Raw genomic sequence first — 23811 nt, forward strand, 5'->3', positions numbered from 1 at the left:
GTCGAGGCAGAGGGCCGCCCTGTGCTTAGAGCGCTACCCTCTTCCAGAGACCTCCGGGGCTCACAAACAGACCCGGGAGGTCACGTGACCAAAAGCGCTCTGGGACCCGGGTGCTTCCTCCGCCGGGGGGCGGGACCGGGGGGCCGCGTCACGTGACGACGGCGGCGGCGGCAGCGGCAACAGCCGGAGCGGGCCCCGCACTCCGCCGCCGGCATGTCGGGCAAGGACCGCATCGAGATCTTCCCCTCGCGAATGTGAGTGTCCCGGGGCGGGGCGGGGCGGGGTGAGCGGCCACGGTGCGGCGGGCGGGCCTGGCCGGTGTCCCGAGCGCGGCGGCGGGCCGGGTCAGGCCGGGTCGGGAGCGGCGGTGGCTCGGGGCCGTGCCCGGGGCAGCAGCTCCCCGTGCTCCGCTCCCCGCCTGGGCCCCGGCCCTGGGAGCCGCCGTGCCGGTCTGTGTCCGCTGCGGCCCCGGTGCTCAGCGCCGCCGGGCTCGGCGTCCAACGCCCGTAAGGGCTGCAGTTGGATCTCCCCGTCAGTCCCTCCTTCCAGTCTCAAAACGAGCTCTGTCAGCCGTCAGAGGGTAGTGGCGGGGCCCAGAACCAAGGAGCAGGCGGCTTCCAGTGTGTGGTTGCAATTACGCAAACCTTGATTGTAGAAAGAACAATTTGTAGACTATACGTGTAAGAAGAAAATGCACAAATTGAACCGTAGCTTCCTTTCACTTTTTAGTAGACGATACTGCTGTACAGGAGGCCGGCCATAAAGTGTTAAAAAAGAAGGAAGTAAAATGTGCAAAGTGCAGTGGACGGTCAAGTAATTTTCCAGATCCTGACAGCATACCATTTGTCATGAGATCAGATGTCTCTGACAAGGCTTAGAAAGTTGCCAACACTGGGATAAACACAAACAGTTAGAACTGTTATACTAATAAACCTGCTGTCTTAGTAAAGCTGTTCAGTTTCTCTTCAGAACCCTCCAGGACAGAAAGGCTGTGCCCTAAGGTGAAAGGCTGTTTAAAATCCTCTTGCATAAAGTTGGGTTGATGCCTGGATGTAGTCTTTTTAAAAACGTGCCTTGCAGGACAGAGAACGTCAGATGTAGAATAAGTTATTCTCATACATGAGCTCGGGACATATGAAATAACAGTTTATACAGAAAGATGAATACATTACATGGTAGAGGTTCTGCTGTACACTTAGTTCAGAAATAAATTATTGCATATACCAAGTCACTGCTCTCACTCCGGCTCTTTGATAGTGCTCTTTTCATTCAGTTTACATGTCCAAGGAGGAGGCACTTCAATCACTTTTAAAAGGTTACCTGGTTTTGTGGGCTGATATGTCATTGTGGCAAGAAGGTGGTGATGTACAAAGGGTTAATATTTACAAGCCCCATTTCAAATGAGGTAATAGACCAATAATGTGGCTTATGTTTTGATAGGAATGTGAGTTAGGATGATAAAATAAGATGGCTTGCCTCTGCAACAGTTTATTTTTGTTAACTGACAGAACAGAATTTCACAAGGTTTGGGGTTTTTTTGTTTTGCTTTTCTATCTTTATGAAGTTGCTTGCTGGTATGAGCCTCTTCTGCGCTGGATATGATCAATTACAGAAGCTGCTTGGTCTCCTTGACAGTAAGCAAGACTTTGTTTAATGCACTCTCAGAGCCTGTGAAATCTTGCTTGAACTAGAAGGACAGCCAGTGTCTGGCAGGTGGTGAACAGAGCAAACAAGTTAGTTCAAGGTGGTGACAGAGACCTGCTTGTTGTAGAAGTAAAGCTGCCTTTTTACTCTTTGACTTTGGTTGTGTTTTTTTTTTAATCATGAATATTCAGAAAGTATTCGTGCTTCTCAGTCGTGTTTGGTAGATATTAATGGAGCTACTCTCATCACATGCCAGTAGATGTGGAAAGGAATGGATTCCATTGTGTAGGTAGGATCTTAATTATACTTACTTTTTCCAAGGTCAGAGAGGAAGTGTATAAGGCTTCTCTTCACGGAGAGCTGACCTGAGTATTGTCCTTTGTGTGTAGTGCCTGCGTGTACAAAGTGGTAGCTTAAGTTAGCACAGCTTGTGGTTTTTGTAGTATAGCTCCTGCTATTCTAGTTAACTTAAATCAAAAAGATTCTTCAAATTAAAATATACTCGACAGCAGAGAGAGAGGCAAGGTTTGGATCCTTCTTCAGTTCCTAATTCTGTATGAGAAACCTGTAAGTGTGCTACTGGAAGTAAAGGATATAAAACACTACAGCTAGCTTACTAATATCCCTTTTAAACTGATGCTACTTCTGATTGTCGTAAATAGCTTGTACATCTCTTGTGCAGCATATGAAGATATGAAATCATTGTACTTTCTGACTGTCTTTAAACCAGAATGTACAACTGCTGTATCTTGTTGCTCTGTAAAATCAGAACAACAGCCTCAACAGTTATGATCACATGAAGAATTTACTGTGCTCTCTGATTCTGAGAAGATGACATAGCAGTAAAAGAGCTTAAAAGCAATACACTGACACTGGCCTTTTGGGGTAGTTTGATTTCTGGTGCATTTCTGGTACTTGTAAGTCATCAAGAAAAATGAAAACTCTTATTTCCTATTATGGAAGTGCTGAAAAATGACTTGTCAGTTTTCCATGATCTTTGACTTTGCAGATGATAACCTTGTAATTCTCACTGACGAGGGAGATAAATTTAATAAATTCCCATTTGAATGGGAATATAAAATTCTGTCCCGAAGTGCCCATCCTCTTTTACTGCATTGATGTTTCTTTGTTGCTTCATAATTTTAGTCATGTCCACATCAGAAAACTTTGCATAAGTTTTTTTCCTAATCCCTTCAGATGATGCAGAATATTTTTCTTTATTCCTCTGTTTAACAGGGCTCAGACCATCATGAAGGCTCGTTTGAAAGGAGCCCAAACAGGTCGTAACCTCTTGAAGAAAAAATCTGATGCTTTGACACTTCGATTCAGGCAGATCCTTAAGAAAATTATTGAGGTAGGTAAATTAGAATTTTCCTCTGTTTGGCTCACTTTATTTGAAATCTCTCTGTTCTGTTGGTTGTTGTCGTGGTTTAGCGGCAGCTCAGCCCCACACAGTCACTCGCTCACTCCCCCAGCGGTAGATGGGGGAGGGAATCAGAAGGGTAACGCTCGTGGGTTGGGATAAGAACAGTTCAATAATTAAAATTAAAAGAAACAAGAATATAAACGCAATGTAAAGGAGAACAACAAGAGGCGCAAAGCCCCGGGGGAGGGGGGAAGGGAACGAACCACCGAAACAAACCGTCCGCCGCTGTGCCGCTCCCAAGCCGCAACTGCCCCCCCCTCAATATATTGGTCATGGTGTCACGTGGTATGGAATGAACCTGCCATTGGCCAGTTGGGGTCAGCTGTCCTGGCCATGGCCCCGCCCCTCCCAGCCCCCCCCCCCCCCCCCCCCCCCCGGAAACTGGAAAGGCAGCCGCCCCCCACGGTGAGGAGAATTAACCCCTTCTCAGCCAAAACCAGCACAGTTGTGCGTTCCGCTCTGCTAACTTCATTAGGTAGGCTGGAATGTAGGACAACTTTGTGAATAACCTATTTTTCATAAATGATGCTGCTGAGGACAGATGAGCATAATTATGCTTTTCTGGCTGCCAATGATACAGAAATTTTGTAAGAGTTAATATTCTTCACTTCTTTCCAACCTGTCCTAGGCTCTGCTTTCTTTTGTGTCCCACATTCCCTATCATCTATTCTATGTTACAGGGAGTTTGCGCTGATGCAGCCAAATAGTTTAGGAGTGGATTTATCGTGTTCTGTAGCCCAATTTTTTGTTGATTTTTGTGTTTTGAGAAGATAACTGCAGATCTATGTTTCCTGCATGACTAGGTACACTAGAAAGCAGAAGTTCTGTCCAGATGGACCTTGTTCTGTTATGAAGAAACACTGAGTCCTGCTTCTTCCTTTGCAACGTGAATGACAAATCTAAGATACTCACTAGAGCCTAATATGCCTTGTTCTGTTTTACCATACTAGATGGGTTTTGGTTGTACTGTTCAGGCTGCAACTCCTCCAATATCCATGGTCATCAGTAGTGCTTTGTTGCCACACTGTAGACAAGCTCTTGGCACTCTGTATCTTGCTTCCTATAGACTGTCTAATACACAAAGGCTCTTGCTTCTCAAAAGCACGTTTTTTTAGTTATAAGGGCTTCAAATGTGTAAAAATTGGGAAAAAATGGAGCTGGTGGAGAGCACAGCTTCACAAAGCTGCATACACCTGTACACTGAAGAACAACTTCAGCTGTCTCCAAATATTCAGTACAATATGAAGAAAGAGTGTTTTCCTACTGAGCCATTTCATTGTTGTGGTTTAACCCCCATGTAGTAGAGTTTTATTACTATTAAGACAAACAATTGTCTTTTGCCGTTCCTGCGAGTTCTACACTGGGTCAGTAAAGCAGGTGAAAATTTTTTCTTTTGCCAGTCAGCTGGAAATTACTATTTACAGTTAGAGAATAAGCTACACATGCAGGACCTTCTCCCACTCTTAAATTTATCATTTTTTCTTTATGCTGTTTGTTATTTATCCTGGAAAAGAAGTAATGATATGTCTTGTATTTGCTGCCTTATTTTTTTTTTTTTAACCAGACTAAGATGCTGATGGGTGAGGTGATGAGAGAAGCTGCCTTTTCACTTGCTGAGGCAAAGTTTACCGCAGGAGATTTCAGGTGAGGATTGCTGATCTTGTGGATGTCCTACCTATGAGGAGGAGTGATCAACAAATTGTTGATTTCTCTTTTGGAAAAAAAAGTAAAAACCTTAAATGCACTTTAAAAAGATTAAAAAAGACAGTGGACAAGGTAGGACAGGATGAGCTGAATTCCTTTAGGTAAAGGTGGGGACGTCACTGCAGGAGAAAGATAATTTACATGACGAAAATGTATACTCCATTGGAAGCTAAACAAAGTGGAAAGATTAACAGAATTTACTTTTTGTTCAAATCCTTCATTTGAGAAGGTGTCGCTTTTTGCATCTTGGAATTTAAAATGTAGGGAAACAAGAATTTATAGCAGAGTATTGGACTACTTGTTATTTTGATCTTTCTTGTGAATTTGAGGGCTGGATGTAATGTGTGTTATTTTCTCCCAGTAACTCATACAGATATTTTACTAATTGTTCTGACCTCTTGTCTCACTAGGACTAGCGAGGGGTGTAGGTGAGAGGGGAAACAAATCTTTTTCCCTCCAGTAGGATGTTTTTTTAAAAAATTACAGTTGAAACTAGGGTGTTTGTGTAATTCATTCAAATATGCAGAGGTCTTGTGGAATAAAGTTGAGGAAGTGTTAACAATTTAGCTGGTGGTACTAGCAATTAATGGGGAAGAACTAAGTGATCAGACACAAGAGTAATCTGCGTGCTGCTGGAGAAAAGTCTTTTTGCCCTTTCATTTGGATAGGGTGGTGTTTCCTGTCCTAACCAGTCACAATGTTTAGCTATAAACAATAGTCAGATTCCACTCTGTAAGCAAACTGAACTTCAAGAGAAGAGTTGGCTATAGCAACCTGTTCTTGCAAGACCTTAAGACACTTTAGAATTCTTCAAGATGAATTGTAGTACGAGCTTAAGTTTGTTAATATGATAGAGTTAGTGGGTAAACAAACTCCTAAGTGTTCTGAAAGAACAAACACATACAAACTCAACTGAAAAAAATGTTGTGGCCTTGGTCTGCATTAAAGCCTCGACGTTCCTTCACTTTTATTGGGGAAAAAAGTAGCACAGGTCGATTATACCAAATGTTACTGAAATATTTTAAAGTAATTTGCCAGAGAACTGGCTAGTTGTCGTGGTTTAGCCGGCAGCTCAGCCCCACACAGCCGCTCGCTCACTGCCCCACCGGTAGATGGGGGAGAGAATCAGAAGGGTAACGCTCGTGGGTTGGGATAAGAACAGTTCAATAATTAAAATTAAAAGAAACAAGAATAGAAATGCAATGTAAAGGAGAACAACGAGAGGCGCAAAGCCCCAGGGGAGGGGGGAATGGAGGGGAGAGGGGGAACGAACCGCCAGAACAAACCGCCCGCGCCGCAGCCGCGTGCCGCCCGCCGACCCGACACCGCGCCGCCTCCGCGCTGCCACTGCCCCCCCTCAATATATTGGTCATGGTGTCACGTGGTATGGAATGAACCTGCCATTGGCCAGTCGGGGTCAGCCGCCCCCACCGTGGCCCCGCCCCTCCCAGCCCGCCCCCGCCACGCGGCAGAGCGCGGGAAGCCGGAAAGGCAGCCGCCCCCCACAGTGAGGAGAATTAATCCCTTCTCAGCCAAAACTAGCACACTAGTTTTTAGCTATGCTTTGTATGCTTGGTCTAAGACGTTTCTAAAGTTGCATTTCACAGACTCTGCATCTTTTACATTTCTAAACATTGCTGGAAACTATTTCTTTCAAAGCTTCTCTGATAGCTTTGAAGTCTGTGCAATGAATTGCTTAGAGAACTGAGCTGAAGACAATTTCCAGATGTTTACAGCTATTTGGTAACTACTTCATCTTGTATATAATGACAACTTAATGAACCACTTCAGCTTTCCTGATTAAGATATATGTTTTCTTCCTTACAGTACCACTGTGATCCAAAATGTGAACAAAGCTCAAGTCAAGATCAGAGCTAAAAAAGACAATGTAGCAGGTGACTCTTTTTCAGACTATGAGTATTTCAGCTCTTAAGGGAATTGTGGGAGGAGACTCTGAAATATGCAGGAATGTATCCAAACACTGCCTCCTCGTCTTTATTTCTCTTATTCATCTAACAGTTAGAACACTGATAATTTGCTAAGGTTTTTTTCCCCACATACAGCAGATAATTTTTATATTTAGTAATTTACCTCATAAAATTAAATGAGTGTGCATAAACTGCAGTTCAATTTCTAGATCTTTAGACAAAGCATAACTTTCGTAGAGCTTTACTGAAAAATAGATTAGGAAATTTAAGTATCAAAAATTAAGTAAGCTTCAGGAAATTAAATATCAATAATTGTCTATGAAGAAAACAAGAAAGATAAATCAGGATTGAATGCTTAAAGTATTCCTTAAGCACAGGGAATACATTGCTAAACAGAAACACAATAAAACTGAACACTGAATAAAACAGAATACTTCCTTGAATTTTTCACGTCTAGATCTCTGTGATCTCAATACAGTTCTGAAGTTCCATATTAAGATGTCAGAACAAGCATGACTTAATGGTTCCAAGCTATACAGAAAGATTTTGGAAGCAAAGCATCTGAGCTTGCATAATGTATTAAGAAGCGAATGGGGTAAAAGTGAGTTGTACTTAATAAATCTATGACCCTTTATACTCTTACACACATTCTTGTTCACTTTTTCCAGGTGTAACCTTGCCAGTTTTTGAGCATTACCAGGAAGGAGGGGACAGTAAGTACAAAACAAGTATTTTCTATCTTATGTGTACTTACGGCTATTCTATGCTAATATAAAAATACTTGTCATGTCATGTCTTGCTGATAAGTCAGTTTACATCATAGGCATAGATGTACTTACTACCTCTACTCTGCTTTGTCCTGTTCGTGTGACATGGAGGGATTATTAGGGACTGTAGTGGATTTTAATTTCCTAAATCAGTGAGTCTTTCAGATGAGGAGAAGACTTGTCTTGAATTACCAGGTTTTGAGACTGGTAGGTCTTACTGTGGACATACACAACAATGATCTGTAGTAACATAAACCACTATAAAGCAATTTAATAATGGGCAAAGGTTTAGCTTGCCACTTGCTGAGCTGTCTGTCTCCCTTTACTTTGTAAAGGGCTGATTTTTATCTAGTAAGAAAACACCACAGAAGCAATAGCAACAAATATTGATTTTTTTTTTGTTTGTTTTCAGGCTATGAGCTGACTGGCTTGGCCAGAGGTGGAGAACAGCTGGCTAAGCTGAAGAGGAACTATGCCAAAGCTGTGGAGCTGCTTGTGGAACTGGCCTCCTTACAGGTTGGTGGGAAGAAAAAAGGGGAGTGTTGGTTTCTCACTGTTCTGAAATGAAACGAACGTTGTCTCAGCAACTGTAGCTTAATACTTTGAGCCGTACTATACTGCTTTAGTCCCAGTGCTGTACAAAGTTGCAAACCTTTTCTGGTCATAAACCAGAGTCATGTTACTACTTCAAAGTAGTTTTTATTCCTTAATGCTAAAAAGAAACTTTCTGGGGGGGGGATGGCATTTGTAACTGCTCATGTGCGAGTGTTTGGCGTGCTGTAACAGTAGTAGAAAAACTTCTGCTTCTGTCAAGAATGTATTCTGTAAAGCTACATTACAGACGTGGCTTTGGCTTTCAAGTGCTATTTGGTTTTGTGCATAGAATGGATGGAAATGCTGAATTTGTCTTGTTATGTATTAATTATTTAATCCCATTCCATCAGACATCCTTTGTTACTTTGGATGAAGCCATTAAAATAACAAACAGACGTGTGAATGCAATTGAACATGGTGAGTATTTTTCCATTTGGGACACATGATATTTTTCTGTCTCCATGCAAGATGACGAGCAGGGTCATGGAAGCCACTCTTTTGACTGCTTTCTTGTTAGTAGGATTTCTAATAGTTGAACTCTTCAGAAAGCATTACAACAAAGCATATTTTAAGAAAGAACAAAAATTGAAAGCCCAGTGGAATGGACTGGAGTACAGAGATAAATGAACATACAAACATGAGAAAGTAATCAGAAGTTGTATTGAGACCCTATAGAACAGATATTTCACAAACATGTTCTGGAGTCTCTACTAGTGACTTTGACTCATTTGGTGAAGGCTGTTGACTAGAAATAAAAGATAGAACATCTTAACACACAGAACCATCCGAAGAGCTAGCATAATGGCTTTTAAACCTGTAATGGTGGTGTCCAGTAGAGAGTTGGTGACTTTTTTTGTTGGTTTTGGATGGAATTGCAGAGCAGTCATCCAGAGAAAAATCTTGGTAACCTGTTCAGGTTTGCGTTACAGGAAATAGAACAGTCCTAATATTAATACTCTGGTACTTTTCTTTCATCTGAATTCCTTATCTGTCACGTTCTTGCTTGTAAATTTGTTTCTTGCAGTTTCTTAAGTTCTACCTATGCATGCTACGGCCATGATTCCTTTTGCTGCAGTATCCAGACTGCTTTGAGTATTTCGAGTTCCTTTCTGAGTTGTTGATAGCTCAGATTTAATCATCTTTGCATGTATGCAATAACGTATTTCAGTACATGTTCTAAACCATCCTTTTGAATACTGTTTTTCATAGACTTGCTCCTTTGAATGTGCAGGCCTTATCTGCAGCTTATCTCTGCAAATTTGACTGCAGAGGTTTCCTCTGCAGCCTTCCAAATAACTTCGGTGGTGCTGTTAACAGCTTTCTCCTTTCAAAAAGTGATTCTGACACATATCTTGCCCAGTTGGGTGTTAAAGCTTTGTTTAATGTCTTCTTCCCTTACATGGTGTTATATTTGAATATTTGTTTTCATGATGGCTTTTTCAAACCAAGATCATAATTTTGTGAGTAAAAAAGTGATATACTGAAGTTTCTGAAAGAACGTGATGGAAGAAGATAGTCTGAATTCAAATCTTATCCACCTCTTGGAGGATTTTTTTTAACCACTGTAAGGTCCTTTTTCCCCATCGAAAACAATCAGGGATCAGTGCTTACTGATTCCATTGCATCTTTCAAAAGAACACGCTATGGGAGATTCTGTGATGTTCATAGTCTTAGTTTAGTCCTGGACTTACTGAAGAAAAGAGTTTTGTGTCCTTGTCTGTAATGAAATAGTATGATCTTCCATGAAAGACATGTAAATTTCCCCTAGCCAAAAGAATTACTAGACTGACTTTAAACAACCCTCTGTGCACTACATTAGAGAACTTTCTGGCTAATGTTACAGCAGTCTGACAAGGTCCTTATTTGTATTTTTTTTTTTTAGTGATTATTCCCAGAATTGAGCGTACTCTCTCTTACATCATCACAGAATTGGATGAACGAGAACGAGAGGAATTCTACAGGTAAATATCTAAAACAAGACTAGGCTAGTCTCTTTTTCTCAAATAAACCATTCCTCAGAAGGTACTTAAGAGAACTATTCACCAAATCTAGCAGCAAACAATGTTAAACATGACCTGGTTCTTACTGTACATGGAGATTCTAGAGCTGGGCGCTTGGAGATCTGCAATTACTTGTCTGAAAGTTACAAATGAATCCCTACCACTAGGTCCTACATAGCTGCTGTTATTGTTTTTCCAGAGGGAACGAGTGGATACAGTACATTGAGGTGTTCTGCGTTAAGGACACCTCTGCCATAGAGGCCAGTGTTCTGGGCTACCTGAAGCAAAAATGTCAAACCTGAAATGAATTAAAGGAGAATTAACTTCATTAAAGACAAGCAGAGTACTATAATGCAGTGTTTAAGGTCAAGAATATAATTTATAGTTTGGATGAAGAAATGAGTTAATCTACAGAGATGAAGTTTTTCAATGGCAGCAGCTAGCGATGTAAGCCTTTTACCATTTGTTACACAATTTTTGTTTCCTGGTGAACTTCTCCAGGCAGCTTTATCATATCCCAAGATGTATGGCATCTTTGCTGCTAGCCTGTTTTGTGAAAAAATATGTTTCACAGGTAAACCACACTTCTCTCTTCATAGGTTAAAGAAGATCCAGGAAAAGAAAAAGGTATTGAGAGAAAAATCTGAGAAAGAACGGGAGCTGCGGAGGGCTGCTGGTGGGGAACATGAACCAGCCAATCTCTTAGCAGAAGAGAAGGATGAAGACCTTCTCTTTGAGTAATGCAGCACAGTTGTTGTACATGGATCAGGGGACCCAGAATACAAAACATCCATTTACAGTATAATTCAGGACATGTTGCCTCAATGACACTTACATGGCTTCTCAGTTGGTGTGTAAGTCTTGAGTTGAATGGATTGTGGACTTGTCTTGGGAGGTTAGGGATCTGGGAACTTGACTGCAGTGTAAGAGGAAAAGGAGAGATGAGTAAGGTGCTTTACTGTCAGGGAAGCCTTCTACTGCATGCTTAGCCTGTTTCTTCACCTAGTAGGAATGACTGTCCGTAGCTGTGGTTTTTGCAGGATGGCTCTGGATTTGCCCAATCAGATTCCTTTTTAGTTGCTCCCCTTCCTAGTGCAAGCAGAGAAAAAAATATTATTTAAGGAGGGATATGCATGTAATGTTCTTTACTGCTGAACTGCTAACGTTCAAGTTGCTTACTTGAACCTGCTTAAAGCAAGTTTGGCACAGCTGAAGTCAAATGTTAGTAAAGGCAACTCTAGTTTTCTAATCTGTTGATGAAATCCAGAGTCTTCTGTGATTTGTTTTTGTTGCACAATTGTTACCATTGGCCTAAAACATCTATGGTTTATAATTAGGGTCTGCCAACTTGTGTACTGTGCTAGAAACAAGTAAAAATTTTATGTGTTAAATATCTGGGGTCTGGCTCAAGTTACTAGGAGATGGTGGTCTTAAAAGCTGGTCATGTTGATTTCCAAACAGAACCTTTGCTTCATCCCCTACCCCCAACTTAGAATCCGCACTGGGCACGTCTCTTTTCAGCCCCTGCCCACGTTCATTTAACCTTTACTGCTTTAGATAAGAAACCAAGGAGAAGTGCCTCCCTCCTGACACAAACACATAGAAACCCTTCAACTATCCAGCTACACATTCCTCGCAGTCTTCATTGCAAAGAGCAAGTTGACAGGCAGAGCAGGGTTGAATACATAGCAGTCCATCCTGGCTGTGATTCTTCATGTCCTTTGCTGACCAGGGGAGCCTAGGAGAGTGGCTGATAAGCAGGCTGTCACTGAGTGCTGCTCAGTTTGAAGGGCTGTTTTCCTGCAGACACTGGTTTGCAATCAGCACACTGAACACATGCCATAGCAGTAATACTAGTACGTTGTCTCTAGTACTACTAGTCTCTTCAAGATAATCACCTTGTTTTAAACATGATCCAGCACTTACCCTCCATCTGTAGTTAAACGCAAGGAAATTTATCTCTATTAACACCTTTAAAAAGTAATTTTATCATTGTATGAAGCACAAGGCCATTTTCTTTCCTCTTTTGAAGCTGAAGGCAGCACAGCTGAATAATAAGTCCATAGTCTGCTAGAAGAAACAGGTCCAGCTTGAAAGAGAGGAAGTGTAGGTCTGAGGACATGTTGTCACCTCTCCCGCTCGATGCACAGTGTCAGAAGGAACAGAGAACATCCTCTAGGGCATGGATGGCTCAGAGCATCTTTCACACATTCAGCAAAATGGCAGAAAAAAAAGACTCCCAAGATCCACTACAAGAATTAAAATTGTACAGTGATTTATTTAAAATCTAGAAATATTTTACATTTTTACATTAGTGTGCAGTTCATGTGGTCTCAAAATACAGAGTGCAGATACATGTATAAAAGTACAACGTGGGGCTAACCACAGGTCTCAGTAAAATTACCTTAATTATTTAAGGCATGAAACCCCCTATCTTATATCTTAAAAAGTCACATATAATTACATTCAAAAATTCTTTTATGCAATTCACTGAACATTATTTTTAATTAAATCTGGACTGGTAAAAATGCAGATACCCTCATTTCAGACTGATACAGCTCAGTACAAAGCCTGTGATAAGGTTGAAGAGTTTCACCAGTGAAGTTTGTATAGTCTCTTTTACTCTCAAGGAAATTAACACACATTCTTCATGAAAGAAGGCAGAATAACTTCTTACACACGGTAGTTCCAGGACCAGATGAGCAGCAGATGGGAGCGCCAGGTACATTTCTCAGTGCTGCTCAAGCCTTTCATTTTGGCAGGAGACAAAGCTAACATTGGTTATAAACTACCATAGCACCTCTCTACACAGATGTCAGGGAGTACTGTGTGCCTTGGGAATTAAGAGAGTAGAGCTGAACTTCAAGCAACATTCTTTAAGTCTACATTCAAAAGCTTATTTGTATAAGAACAGCTTCTGTTCACCATTTCAGAAAAACTGGTGAGACGAACATCAAACACATTAATGGCATGATTTACTGTGACCAACACCGCCTACGATACCTAAGGGGGTTCAGCAACCATCTTGAGCTGATGGTGACTGCAAGAATTTGGACAGTACCTACGTAGCTGAGCTAGGTTACCCTTAACGAACATACTTTACAGCTTTCCACCTTCTTGTCCAACTACGAAACAGTCAATACCAAAAAGTCTAATATATCTACAACCATCTTTCTTAAAAAAGGGTAGAATCAATACGATATTTTGTCACCTATGAAACTGACTATCCAATAAACCCGAACATTGTTGTTGTCATAACTATGGATCAAACTTGAGAGCATGCCTGCAATGTGAGACAAAAAGCCATTATTTTGCATATTCAGCCCTTGGGCCAACAGCTAGCACGTTATTATTTCTAGCACTGAATTGAACTAAAGATATTGAAGTTTGCAACCCCTTTTCTTTCTGAAGGGTCATTACTTATCCCCACTAATTGCTTAATTGCTTTTCAGCCCTAAATACTAATTAAACCCGCAAATAATTTTGCTTTCTAGCAATTCAGGAATGCACTCTATACTTCCATTTTTCAGTACAAAAATGTACTGAAAGTTAGTTCAGTAACTAGGATAGTTATCTGACAATTTCTTTACATCTGCTGTATACTTTGAGCTCTCTACCTGCAGCGTGAATTTGTTCCATTAACATTTGAAGAAAGAATATATGCAAGACAGAATGGAAAAAATAAACTATTTTTTCAACATCAGACAGGAGAGTGAACTACACATTGACATAACTCCAGTGTTTTACCTGTAGGAACAAAGAAACACTATAGCTAAAATTAAGATATATTCACAGTCAAGGTTCTTTGTGCTACCCCAAACCTAAGCAGCCAAGATACTACTATTCGGTTAGCTTCAGTGATAGAACAGCCCTACTGCAGATGCATAGCCTTAGTAATTAAACCTTCATAGGTCAGAATCATTTGAGGATGCAGAGATCTTCCAATCTGCTTTGCAGAACACACTAGGATACAGCCAGACCTTGCCTTTTGGTCACTTGAAACAAGTTTTTTGTTTTAACCATTACAAATATTCCCCTTTCTTGTGACTTCTCAGCCAGTTACCAGTGTTTTACACATACTTTCACTGCAGTACTGAGCAAATGCAGGACAATATGTTCACTAGTGAATTACAATACTCATAACACAGTAGCTACATTCAGCTATTTTAATTCCAGTTAGTTATCCATTTGACCAACAGCCACAAGATGAACCATTTGCAGAGATTAAAAACCCCCACTATTTTCCAATGTTCAACACATCAGTCTATATTAGTTGATATTCTGTATAAAACGTGAGAACTTAAGCTGACTTTTAAGCAGCATGTCTTATAACTATATATTTTTCACAAAAATTAACCTCTGCCTTTCTAAATATCGCTGCAGATCTGTGGAAAACAGCGGCTCCAATCAGTCAATATGTTTTAAAGAAAATTCCATAAAAATATCACATCTAAAAGTTCAATATAATAGTCACCTTTGATCGGACCTAAAATTAATGTGCAGTCAAATCTGATTTAAAAAGTCTGACTAAAATGACACAAGAATTGAAATATTTACATTATACACATTTTGCAATTGCAGTGCTATTAGAAAGTGGAATGTTTGAAAATTAAAATATTAACTCAAGCCTCCCAGAGCAGCTCGACCAAAGCAGCCTCTTCATTATGTGTATTTTATGAATAGGAGACATTTCTCATTAATATTAACATTTACATTTTTGATGTGTAGATTATTTCTCTGCCCAATGTTCTGTCGAATTATGCTCCTGAACTACCATAATCTCCCACAAAGTCATTAAGTTAAGTGTTAAATAATATTCGTATTTATAACTATGTGACAGCATGGACTATACATACACACACACACTTAAAATCTTTGATTTCTTAAGGGTGATTCTAGATTTTAAAAGTTGGATTTATGTATAAACATAGTTGCTAGAAAAATCTATCTAAAGCTTTAGAATTTAGTACTGGCAAGGCTTCCATTTCTAGACTACAGAGAAAGAAAAATTGGACAACCTTTAGATCTGTTAAATTGGCTCACAAGCTGATTAGCGTAATTTTTTTTCACTAATACGCTATTTCACTGGCAAAGGATGCAGCCACTGAGCTCCAGAGCTCACACACATTTATACTAGAATTGGGCAGACCTACACACAATCTCCTTGGAAAGATTACTGACTGAAGTCCATTTGTCCCTTGGAACTGCTCTCTCATCGTAGCCAGGTAGAGGGCACCCACTGGGGTTCTGTGTCAAGTTTGTTTATTAATCGAAGTAACTCCTGATATGCCTTATCAAGATCAGAATTCACAATTGCTGTATCAAAGTAGTGGCCATTGTTCTGTTCCATCTCCCTTGTCTTCTCTATGATTTCTCTCAGCTCTTCCGGCTGCAATCAAAACCAGACAATTAATGTATGCGTGTAAGCCTCTCCCCCACAACCACAGAGTAGGGAAAGGTAACAACTCGACTCAGAAAAGTCTTTTACACAAATTTTCATGTTATTGCTACCAGCTATTGAAGAGTTCACAATAATACTGAACCATGATACATATTTGAAAGCTAAGGGCACTCAAGACAATCCTTTGATTGGCCGTAAATAGTGAATCAGTAAATAACTGTCCCAGAGTGAAGTAAGAGAAGAAGATCTAGCGCTGCTCATTTTATGACATTCATCTTACTGAGGCTCTTAAGTTTCTGACAAGTTAGGTTGCTAAGTCCATTACCCTTCTGAAAAAGACTGGAGGTGGCAGAGAGAGTGTGAGAAAGAGTTTGAGTGGTGCAGAACAAGACAACATTCCTCTGAAGATGTACCACTACAAACACCAAACAGCCAAAGGCGACAGCTATCTTTGAAATATTTTCACCAATGAGAACAGGAATGAGAACCACAGGGAGAACTATACGTTTAAGTTGATGGAATCACCATAGCAAAAGTGACATTGCAAAAAAATGGAAAACATGATTTGGGAGCTGGAAGGGACTATGTCAAAAGCAAGAATATTGCAGATAGAGATAAATGATGCAAAAGGAGAAGCAGAAATGGTTTGGTTTACTTCAGAATTTTTTTTACACTTGGATTCTAAAAGTGTCTTGGTTTTTCTCTTCTGCAGCTTATTTTTGTAGTATATAAAGGAATACTCAGGCATAATTTTTGAGATATTTTCTAAAAAGGATATTTTCAAAGGGCACTTCAGGCCTCCAAGATTTTTTTTCTAGGTGTTATATATACTTAAAGTCAAAGCCACATACAGGCATACATGCAAGAAATACCCTTTTCTTTATCAGGGGAAGGGCTTTAACACACTATGTTTACCCAACTGAAATAAATACAACTCCAATACAATTAATCAGGAAGAAAACAGGCATAGTTTAATGCCAATAACAGTGTATTAATTTATATTGGAAATAGATTCTTTGACTACTGAAAAAAAAACCCCAACAACAAAAAAACGCAGTACATACATATGATAAAGTTTCATTCATTGCATAACTGAAGAAGAAAACATGCCCACTTAGAGACAATTTTATTGGACTCAGGCAAATAAAAAAAGGAAAAATAATAAGAAAAAGCCCTCTGTTTTAATACTTGGACTTTAATGGACTTTTAGATCTTACATCCAGGCAATACATCACCGTTGCACCAAACAAGGACAGCAAAACCACCTAGCAATAGAACACAGTGAGGTACAATTCCTGACCAACAGCTGTATTAGTAGTCGCCTTGAGTTATGCTGGTAAGACTGTTTTTCCTCGATATGAACTGCGTAATGTTCATTTCGTACTTTGAAGATACTATGGTGGCAAAGTGCTGCCACCAACCACCGTAGCGTAGATTTCACTTAAAAAGGTGAAGATCAACAGATTTCACTATCCTAGCAATAAGCACTTGGTATCTCATAAGCTAGTAAGGACCTTTTCCGAGCTTTCAGACATCCTGGTTTAATCTATGTGTTTCAATTCCATTCTGCAGTACTAACTTCTCATCAACTAAACGATCTGGGTAAGCTGAGATAGCGACATGACTCTGGCTGAAACATGAAAACTAATCCTACTGGATCAACAATCATTTGCTCCCTAGAATTACTCTCCGGTTTACCTGAAGACAAAAGTTGGGTTTTCCACAGTTTAGAAATGAAGAGTTGTATTTTTGTACCCAAATGCTGGGACCACAACTGAAACACTGTGCCCCAGGATTACTGAATTAGCAGTGGATTCCCTTACCGCATGCGCCTCACATTCTGTAGGCGAAAGCATCCCGAGCCCTTCCTTTAGTATGGTCTGCCTACGAACCTGGAGCACACAGATCTCAACTACACCACTTCCCATGCATTGTCAGTACCACCTCCCTGATCCAAACAGAGTTTATGAATTGGTTTACCAAAAGCATTCTAGATCTGAAATAAAAAGCAGCGTGGTCTCAGAAGAATTGTTAGATATTACCTTTGGGTTTTTCCCTTCTTTGGCCAATAAAGCACGTAATCTCTCTTGTGAAGGTGGTGCAACAAATATAATATATGGCTTCAAGTCAGAATTACGTAGTGTCTTCAGTGACTGCAGAAATATGATTTATGAAATATTTAATAGTTCCACACATGAAAAGGGCACTAAATGCATTATTTACATGCTATAATTGATAATATACTCTTCAAACACAATGACAATTGTACAATATATTAACATCAGTATAATTAACCCTAACAGTATTATAATCACCACTCATGAGTTTAGTCACCATTTCCTACAAAACTGATATTCCAACATTTTTCAGCTTCATGGAACCCAAACATTTACTTCTGTTCAAGAATATTCTACATAATGTCCATGAAGGAACATATCTTTTGGTATCCAAAAGCAAAAAGAACAAAGAAACAGAATCAAAGACAGCTGTCACCTACATTGCATTTTCCTCACAATGTTAAGGAATGGGAGGAGTGGCTGATATACCAGAAGGCTCTGCTGCCATCCAAAGAGACCTGGACAGGCTGGAGAGCTGGGCCGAGGGTATCCTGATGAAATTCAGCAAAAGCAAGTGCAAGTTCCTGCACCTGGGGAGGAACAACCCCAGGCACCAGTACAGGCTGGGGGTGACCTGCTGGAGAGCGGCTCTGCTGAGAAGGACCTGGGAGTGCTGGAGGACAAGCTGACCCTGAGCCAGCAATGTGTCCTTGTGGCGGAGAAGGCCAACACTATCCTGGGCTGCATAAAAAGGAGTGTGGCCAGAAGGTCGAGGGAGGTTATCCTCCCCCTCTGCTCTGCCCTAGTGAGACCACATTTGGAGTGCTGTGTTCAGTTCTGGGCCCCCCAGTTTAGGAAGGATGTGGAACTGCTTGAGCAAGTCCAGCAGAGAGCTACCAAGATGATCAGGGGCTGGAGCATCTTCCTTATGAGGAGAGACGGAGAGACTTGGGTTTGTTCAGCCTGGAGAAGAGAAGACTGAGGGGGGATTTCATCAATACCTATAATATCTAAAGGGTGGGTGTCAGGATGATGGGACTAGACTCTTTTCAATAGTGCCCAGTGACAGGACAAGGGGCAATGGGCACAAGCTGGGACACAGGAAGTTCCACCTCAATATGAGAACATATTGGGGTGTTCTCCAATGTTCTCATATTGGGCAGAATTCTCATATTCTCTCCAATATGAGAATATGTCACACTGCTCTGTGAGGGTGCCAGAGCAGTGGCACAGGCTGCCCAGGGAGGTTGTGGAGTCTCTTTCCCTGGAGACATTCAAAACCCGCCTGGACGCGGTCCTGTGCCCCCTGCTCTAGGTGTGCCTGCTCAAGCAGGGCAGTTGGACAAGATGATCTCCAGAGGTCCCTTCCAACCCCTGTGATTCTGTGAATAGTATCAGCTTTTAAGAGGGAAGAATCTTTAAATACTACTGTTTACTTTAAATACTACATGTTAACCTCTTCTGTTTTGAAGATTAAAATACAAGGTATCAGATGCACTACTACTGTAGGCTTGGCACATTACTTTTGGTAGGTAACATTTATGTTAAGAGATGGGAAATAAAAAGAACCAAACTGTAGTTTGATTTTTCCAAAAGGTTCCTTCTGTGTGTCTCAGGACAAACAACTTGTCTCTGAGAAATCTTTTTATAACCACAGAATTAGATCAACTTTTGAAGTTATGAATTTTCAACTTATTACATGCTTTGTGACACCCATGAGCTAGTCTAAAGTATCACACGGTCCCAACTGGTGATGGCTAATTATAGCTTCAATACTACCAGACTTTACTGACATGTCTGAGTTTTAGGTGCTTCCTTTGCAGCAGCTGTAACAGCAGTGGACCTCATATCACATGTATTAGAGATGGGCTGTGTTCCAGGACTCTGCCTCTTCCCATGTTTGACTCGATTTCTAGGTTGAGGTCTGCATGCATAGTTTGTCCTTTCTCCACAAACAAAAGGTCACAGCTAAAGAGCTTTTCAATATTGTTGATGTGATGTACTTTAATCCTGTCTGTTACAGAGCTGCATAAACAGTCCCAAAATGCAGTTTCCAAGTATAATCACAAACAACTTCCTCTCCATCTTCAAAAACCTCAGTGCTCAGAGTGACTGGAAGACTGAGACACACAAATCTTATTTTAATTAATTTTTCAATTCAGATAATTCTCACCAGCTTTAAGTATCTGGAAACCAAGGCCCCTACTACCTTTAGCAGAGATAAAGATGTGTGCACTTCCGAACAAGGAACAAGAAGGCTGTATTCATAACACACGAAATAGAGTTAACTGAACACTACTGAAAGAAAACTTGAAATAAACAGAAGAATGGACCTTGAAAGCACACCCATATTATATAAACCAAATATAGCTCTTTAGATTTCCACACTACCTTCTACAATTAAAATATAACAGGCAACAGCTTTGCCGTACCTGAGTATGAAGATTTAAAAGGCATATCTTGCCAGAGTTGATTACTTGCCGCACGGAGTCTATGCTAGTACCGTAGAGATTCTTTTCAAACTCTCCATATTCAATGAATTTCCCTGCAGCTATGTCACTCTCAAATGCCTGTCGGGAAATGAAATGGTAATCCCTGCCAGCCACTTCAGTCTCTCGCCTGCTCCGAGTAGTATCTACAAACAAGAGCAACAAAAATCAAGACAGTGATACACCTGTAGAACTGAAGAGGAGAAATAAGTATTTCTGTTAGGAAATACATTACTAACCAAGAAAAAGGAAAAAAAAAAAAGGCATTTGAAACATCCAAGAAATGCAAGTATTTTATTTTCTGCAATAAATATCCCTGAACAGATTAAGCTGCCAAAGGCTGAACCTATATCTAGGGGTCCTGTTTACATTACCTATTAAAAAAACCCAAACCAAAACACCAAAAACCAAAACAAAACACCAAACAAACAAACAACAAAAAAAAACCCAAACCAGTCAACAAGGAAAAGAATAGTTTCACCTGTGCAGCTGCATTCTGGATGTGAAAACAGCTATCAGTTGTTCACAAGTTATATTGTTAAGCTGTTTGTAAACCTAATTTAGGGTACATTAGACATTAAAAATGTAAAACCCACTGATTTATAAAGTGGTTTGGGAAGGCACTAAAGCCATCTAAATTTAAATTTACGCAGGATACGTAGGTTAAAAATTCTTGGATCAATGTACCATTTCTTCCTTAAACTTCTCTAACTCCAATTTTATTTGAACTGAAATATATGCATGTCTTATAATGTCTCTAACACTGGGCCGGGACACTGGATTTGCGTTGACTTACCAAAGCTACTTTTTGCAACAAGATGTACCTTTTTTGTCCTTTATCCAAGAGCTGACTATATCCTGCTAAAAACCCACAAACTCCTAATTGCTATTTTCAACACAAGAGGATTTGACTGCAATGTTTAGAATACACAATTTTATCTGCCCATCGAACTTACGGGGAACTGCAGAGGCAAAACGATCCACTTCATTATTCATCAGTCGCTGCCGCAATTCATTTTGGCCGCAGTTCTGTGGGCCGATCAGTATGATGGGCCGTTTCCTATTTGCTGGCTGATGATACAGTGACATTTCCTCGTAGGTCAAAATTTCCTCATTGTCATAATCTCGAGAGAGGAAGAATAAAATAGTTGCAACATACTTGACTGTTAGTTGCATGTAGTGCCTGCCATGCAGTATCAGGTTTCAGGCGGCTCCTGACTCTCTGCCCAGCATCTAACTGCGAGTCACCAAAGCAACAGAATCCCAAAGATCATGCCTTGCCCAGTAAGACAAGGCACTTTTTACCCCTTCTGGAGAAAAAAAATGTGTTTCCATTTACTACTGATGTAATTAGTAGCATAAACTCAGGAAACAACTTTCTTGCCAAGGAACAAGTTTTAGTACAAGAATAACAGTTTATGCCCAACAACAACAAAAATCATCATCCCAATCCCCAAGTACCTTTCTAAGAATATAGTATAAATAACCTACAAACTCTCCAGGGAGAAAGTTTCCATTTACTAAACTTGATTATGCAGAGTGAGATGATATTACAAAACAACAATAAATTGGTTCATCACTGTAAAATTATGAGTGCTTCCATGCCTAAAATGCCTTTTTAATTTTACCTCTATCAACTGGTCTTTAATAAAGACACTAAATTACTACAGATTCTGCCACTTCTTTTACATCTTTCACTATTACAAGCCATACTACTGCTCCAAAACAGAATGTCATCAGGCAGTATTTCTAATATCATATCCTGAATTTCAGCATTCTTTTCACAAGGCTATTAGAAGCAACTATAGAAGATTCTACAAAGTGCACACACTGTGCAAAAGACATCGCTTACCATCATTTTTATTTGCATTGTATAAAACCTTTTTCCGTTTCTTTTTGTTTTTCTTCGCGCACCAGAGTTTTCCTAACCAAAATAAAAATCATCACAATCAAATACCCATACAGTAAAAAATTTCCTATGCCACCCACTAACTGGATCTTTAAAGGGGAGAATTTATTCTCCAGTTTTGAAAAGGCATAATATTCTTCAGTTCATTACAACGCTTTGGTGTATTAAGCAAATGTTGCGTGCCAAGGACTTCAACTGACTCATGGCAGATAAAATTCTTTAAGAAAAAAGGGGCTTTCTAAATTCCCCTACATCATCCTAATTACATTGCACAGTTACGAAAAACCATGTGATTTATACAACAAAGTGCTAAACTCAGATGTGTATTTAACATGAAGAATTTCAAAGAATCGTCCCACTTGCATTACAGAAAATGGAAGAATTTTCTACAACTTTACAAGGACAAGGTTCCAGATATCACTAATTAGCACCTTCATGACAGTTAGATACCGCTTCCCCCCCACCCCCACCTTGGAAAGCACATATCCAACCTGATTTTTCTGGCTCCTTGTCTTCTTCTATGGTTTGCTTCATTGCTTCTCTTTGTTGCTGAAAACTTTTTCCTTAATGCATTTGAAAAACAAGAAGTAAAAAGCAGTTAACATAGAAACCATTTCCAGACTTTTTTGGTAATGACTTGCTCATTTTTTCCCTAAGCTGTTACATCTCTGAAGGTTCTAGCAGAATATGACATACAAGAGAAATTTAGAAAGAAACTAAAATTGCTGTGAAGCTTGTTTATTGCTTTGAAAATTTATTAATCAGGAAAGACTTGCAGAGAGCATTCGTACTATTCTGGACAGTTTTGCCTGGAAAATTGAAACTACTGGCAAGACCACATTTCTCCACTATGATGATATGGTTCTCAGTTTTTTTGTGTTAAACGTGTTCTATTTATACTAAATCATTTGAACTTCAGCTTGAAAAAAAATTATCCTATATTTTAAATCAGTGTTCCTCTCAACTTACTCAAATGTTATACAGTAAGTGTGATATTCTATGGAATATGAAAAGACTTTTCTTCACTCTGTTTAACAGATCAGCAGATCTTTAATGGACTAAAGTGCAGTACATATTTCAATGCAAAAATTATATACTGACTTCAATGCCTGAAAACCCTATTACCCAGAGGCCCCCAACAGTTAGAAAGGAAGCACAACTGTTACAAGTAACTGAAGCTTGCTGCTAAGTGAAAACATGCAGACGAGTTACCACAAAAAACCACCCCGTTTTTCAAATAAGCTACTTGATATGGTAAAAAACCTAACAGCCGCTCTGCTCACTAGAGGACAAGCAGGCCCATATTTCTGCTGCAGCCAGCAGAGGGAACTCTGAATCCAGAGTCCCCAAGGTGGAGAAATAAAGGAAGAGAGTAGCTCCTGAAAGATGAACTGCAGTGGAAGCGGTAGCTTTATTTTGCATTTAACATCTATACATGGAGATGCCTCTACAAGGTCAATCTTTTAAGTAAGCGAATTACATAACTACGGCTCTGTTACAAAAGGCTGAAAGTCACAGATATTTAAGGCAATGGATATTTAAGGGTATACGAGTCTTTGAAATATTGCCCCTATGCCTACGGGAACAACTGTCAAGCTTTTTCTAGAGCTTTATTTACCAGGGATAAGGCCTGCCAATGGCTGATTATCTTCATCTCCATCTCTGTAAGCCTGCCACCAGTTTGGATCTTCTTGGCTGATCACATGGAGTATATCTCCTTTCTGAAAAGATAGGCCTAACTCTCGGCACGGGACGTAAGGGTCGTCAGAGGGATCATAGTCAAAATGCGCTTTCACATGTATCTGTAGAAGATCAAATGTAAAAACAGAGGGAAAAAAACCCCCTTGAATTCTGAAGAATAACACCCCATCTTCCTATGACTGCAGTGGAGC

The 23811-nt window shown here is 40.1% G+C and overlaps 2 protein-coding genes across 3 annotated transcripts in view; one reads left to right on the forward strand and one right to left on the reverse strand.

The window, feature by feature from the left end:
* The first annotated feature begins 103 nt into the window (after positions 1-103).
* Positions 104-11454, forward strand: ATP6V1D (ATPase H+ transporting V1 subunit D). Its single transcript, XM_064460086.1, has 9 exons — positions 104-254; positions 2881-2998; positions 4635-4714; positions 6602-6669; positions 7371-7415; positions 7882-7985; positions 8414-8480; positions 9946-10024; positions 10663-11454. The coding sequence occupies exons 1-9, from the start codon at positions 214-216 to the stop codon at positions 10802-10804; spliced, it is 744 nt and encodes a 247-aa protein (XP_064316156.1). The 5' UTR covers positions 104-213; the 3' UTR covers positions 10805-11454.
* Positions 11455-12321: 867 nt separating this feature from the next.
* Positions 12322-23811, reverse strand: part of PALS1 (protein associated with LIN7 1, MAGUK p55 family member) — a 62382-nt gene continuing 50892 nt past the window's right edge. For both annotated transcript variants that reach the window (XM_064460075.1, XM_064460077.1), the window contains exons 8-14: positions 23538-23721; positions 22411-22482; positions 21863-21934; positions 20967-21134; positions 19954-20156; positions 17507-17617; positions 12322-15452 (exon numbers count right to left, since the gene is read on the reverse strand). In XM_064460075.1, coding sequence (XP_064316145.1) covers positions 15276-15452; positions 17507-17617; positions 19954-20156; positions 20967-21134; positions 21863-21934; positions 22411-22482; positions 23538-23721 — 987 coding nt within the window. In that variant the 3' untranslated portion in view covers positions 12322-15275. The remainder of the gene's footprint in view (positions 15453-17506; positions 17618-19953; positions 20157-20966; positions 21135-21862; positions 21935-22410; positions 22483-23537; positions 23722-23811) is intronic.

This window comes from Phalacrocorax carbo, chromosome 9, assembly GCF_963921805.1.
Source record: "Phalacrocorax carbo chromosome 9, bPhaCar2.1, whole genome shotgun sequence".
In the NCBI taxonomy this organism is placed as follows: domain Eukaryota; kingdom Metazoa; phylum Chordata; class Aves; order Suliformes; family Phalacrocoracidae; genus Phalacrocorax; species Phalacrocorax carbo.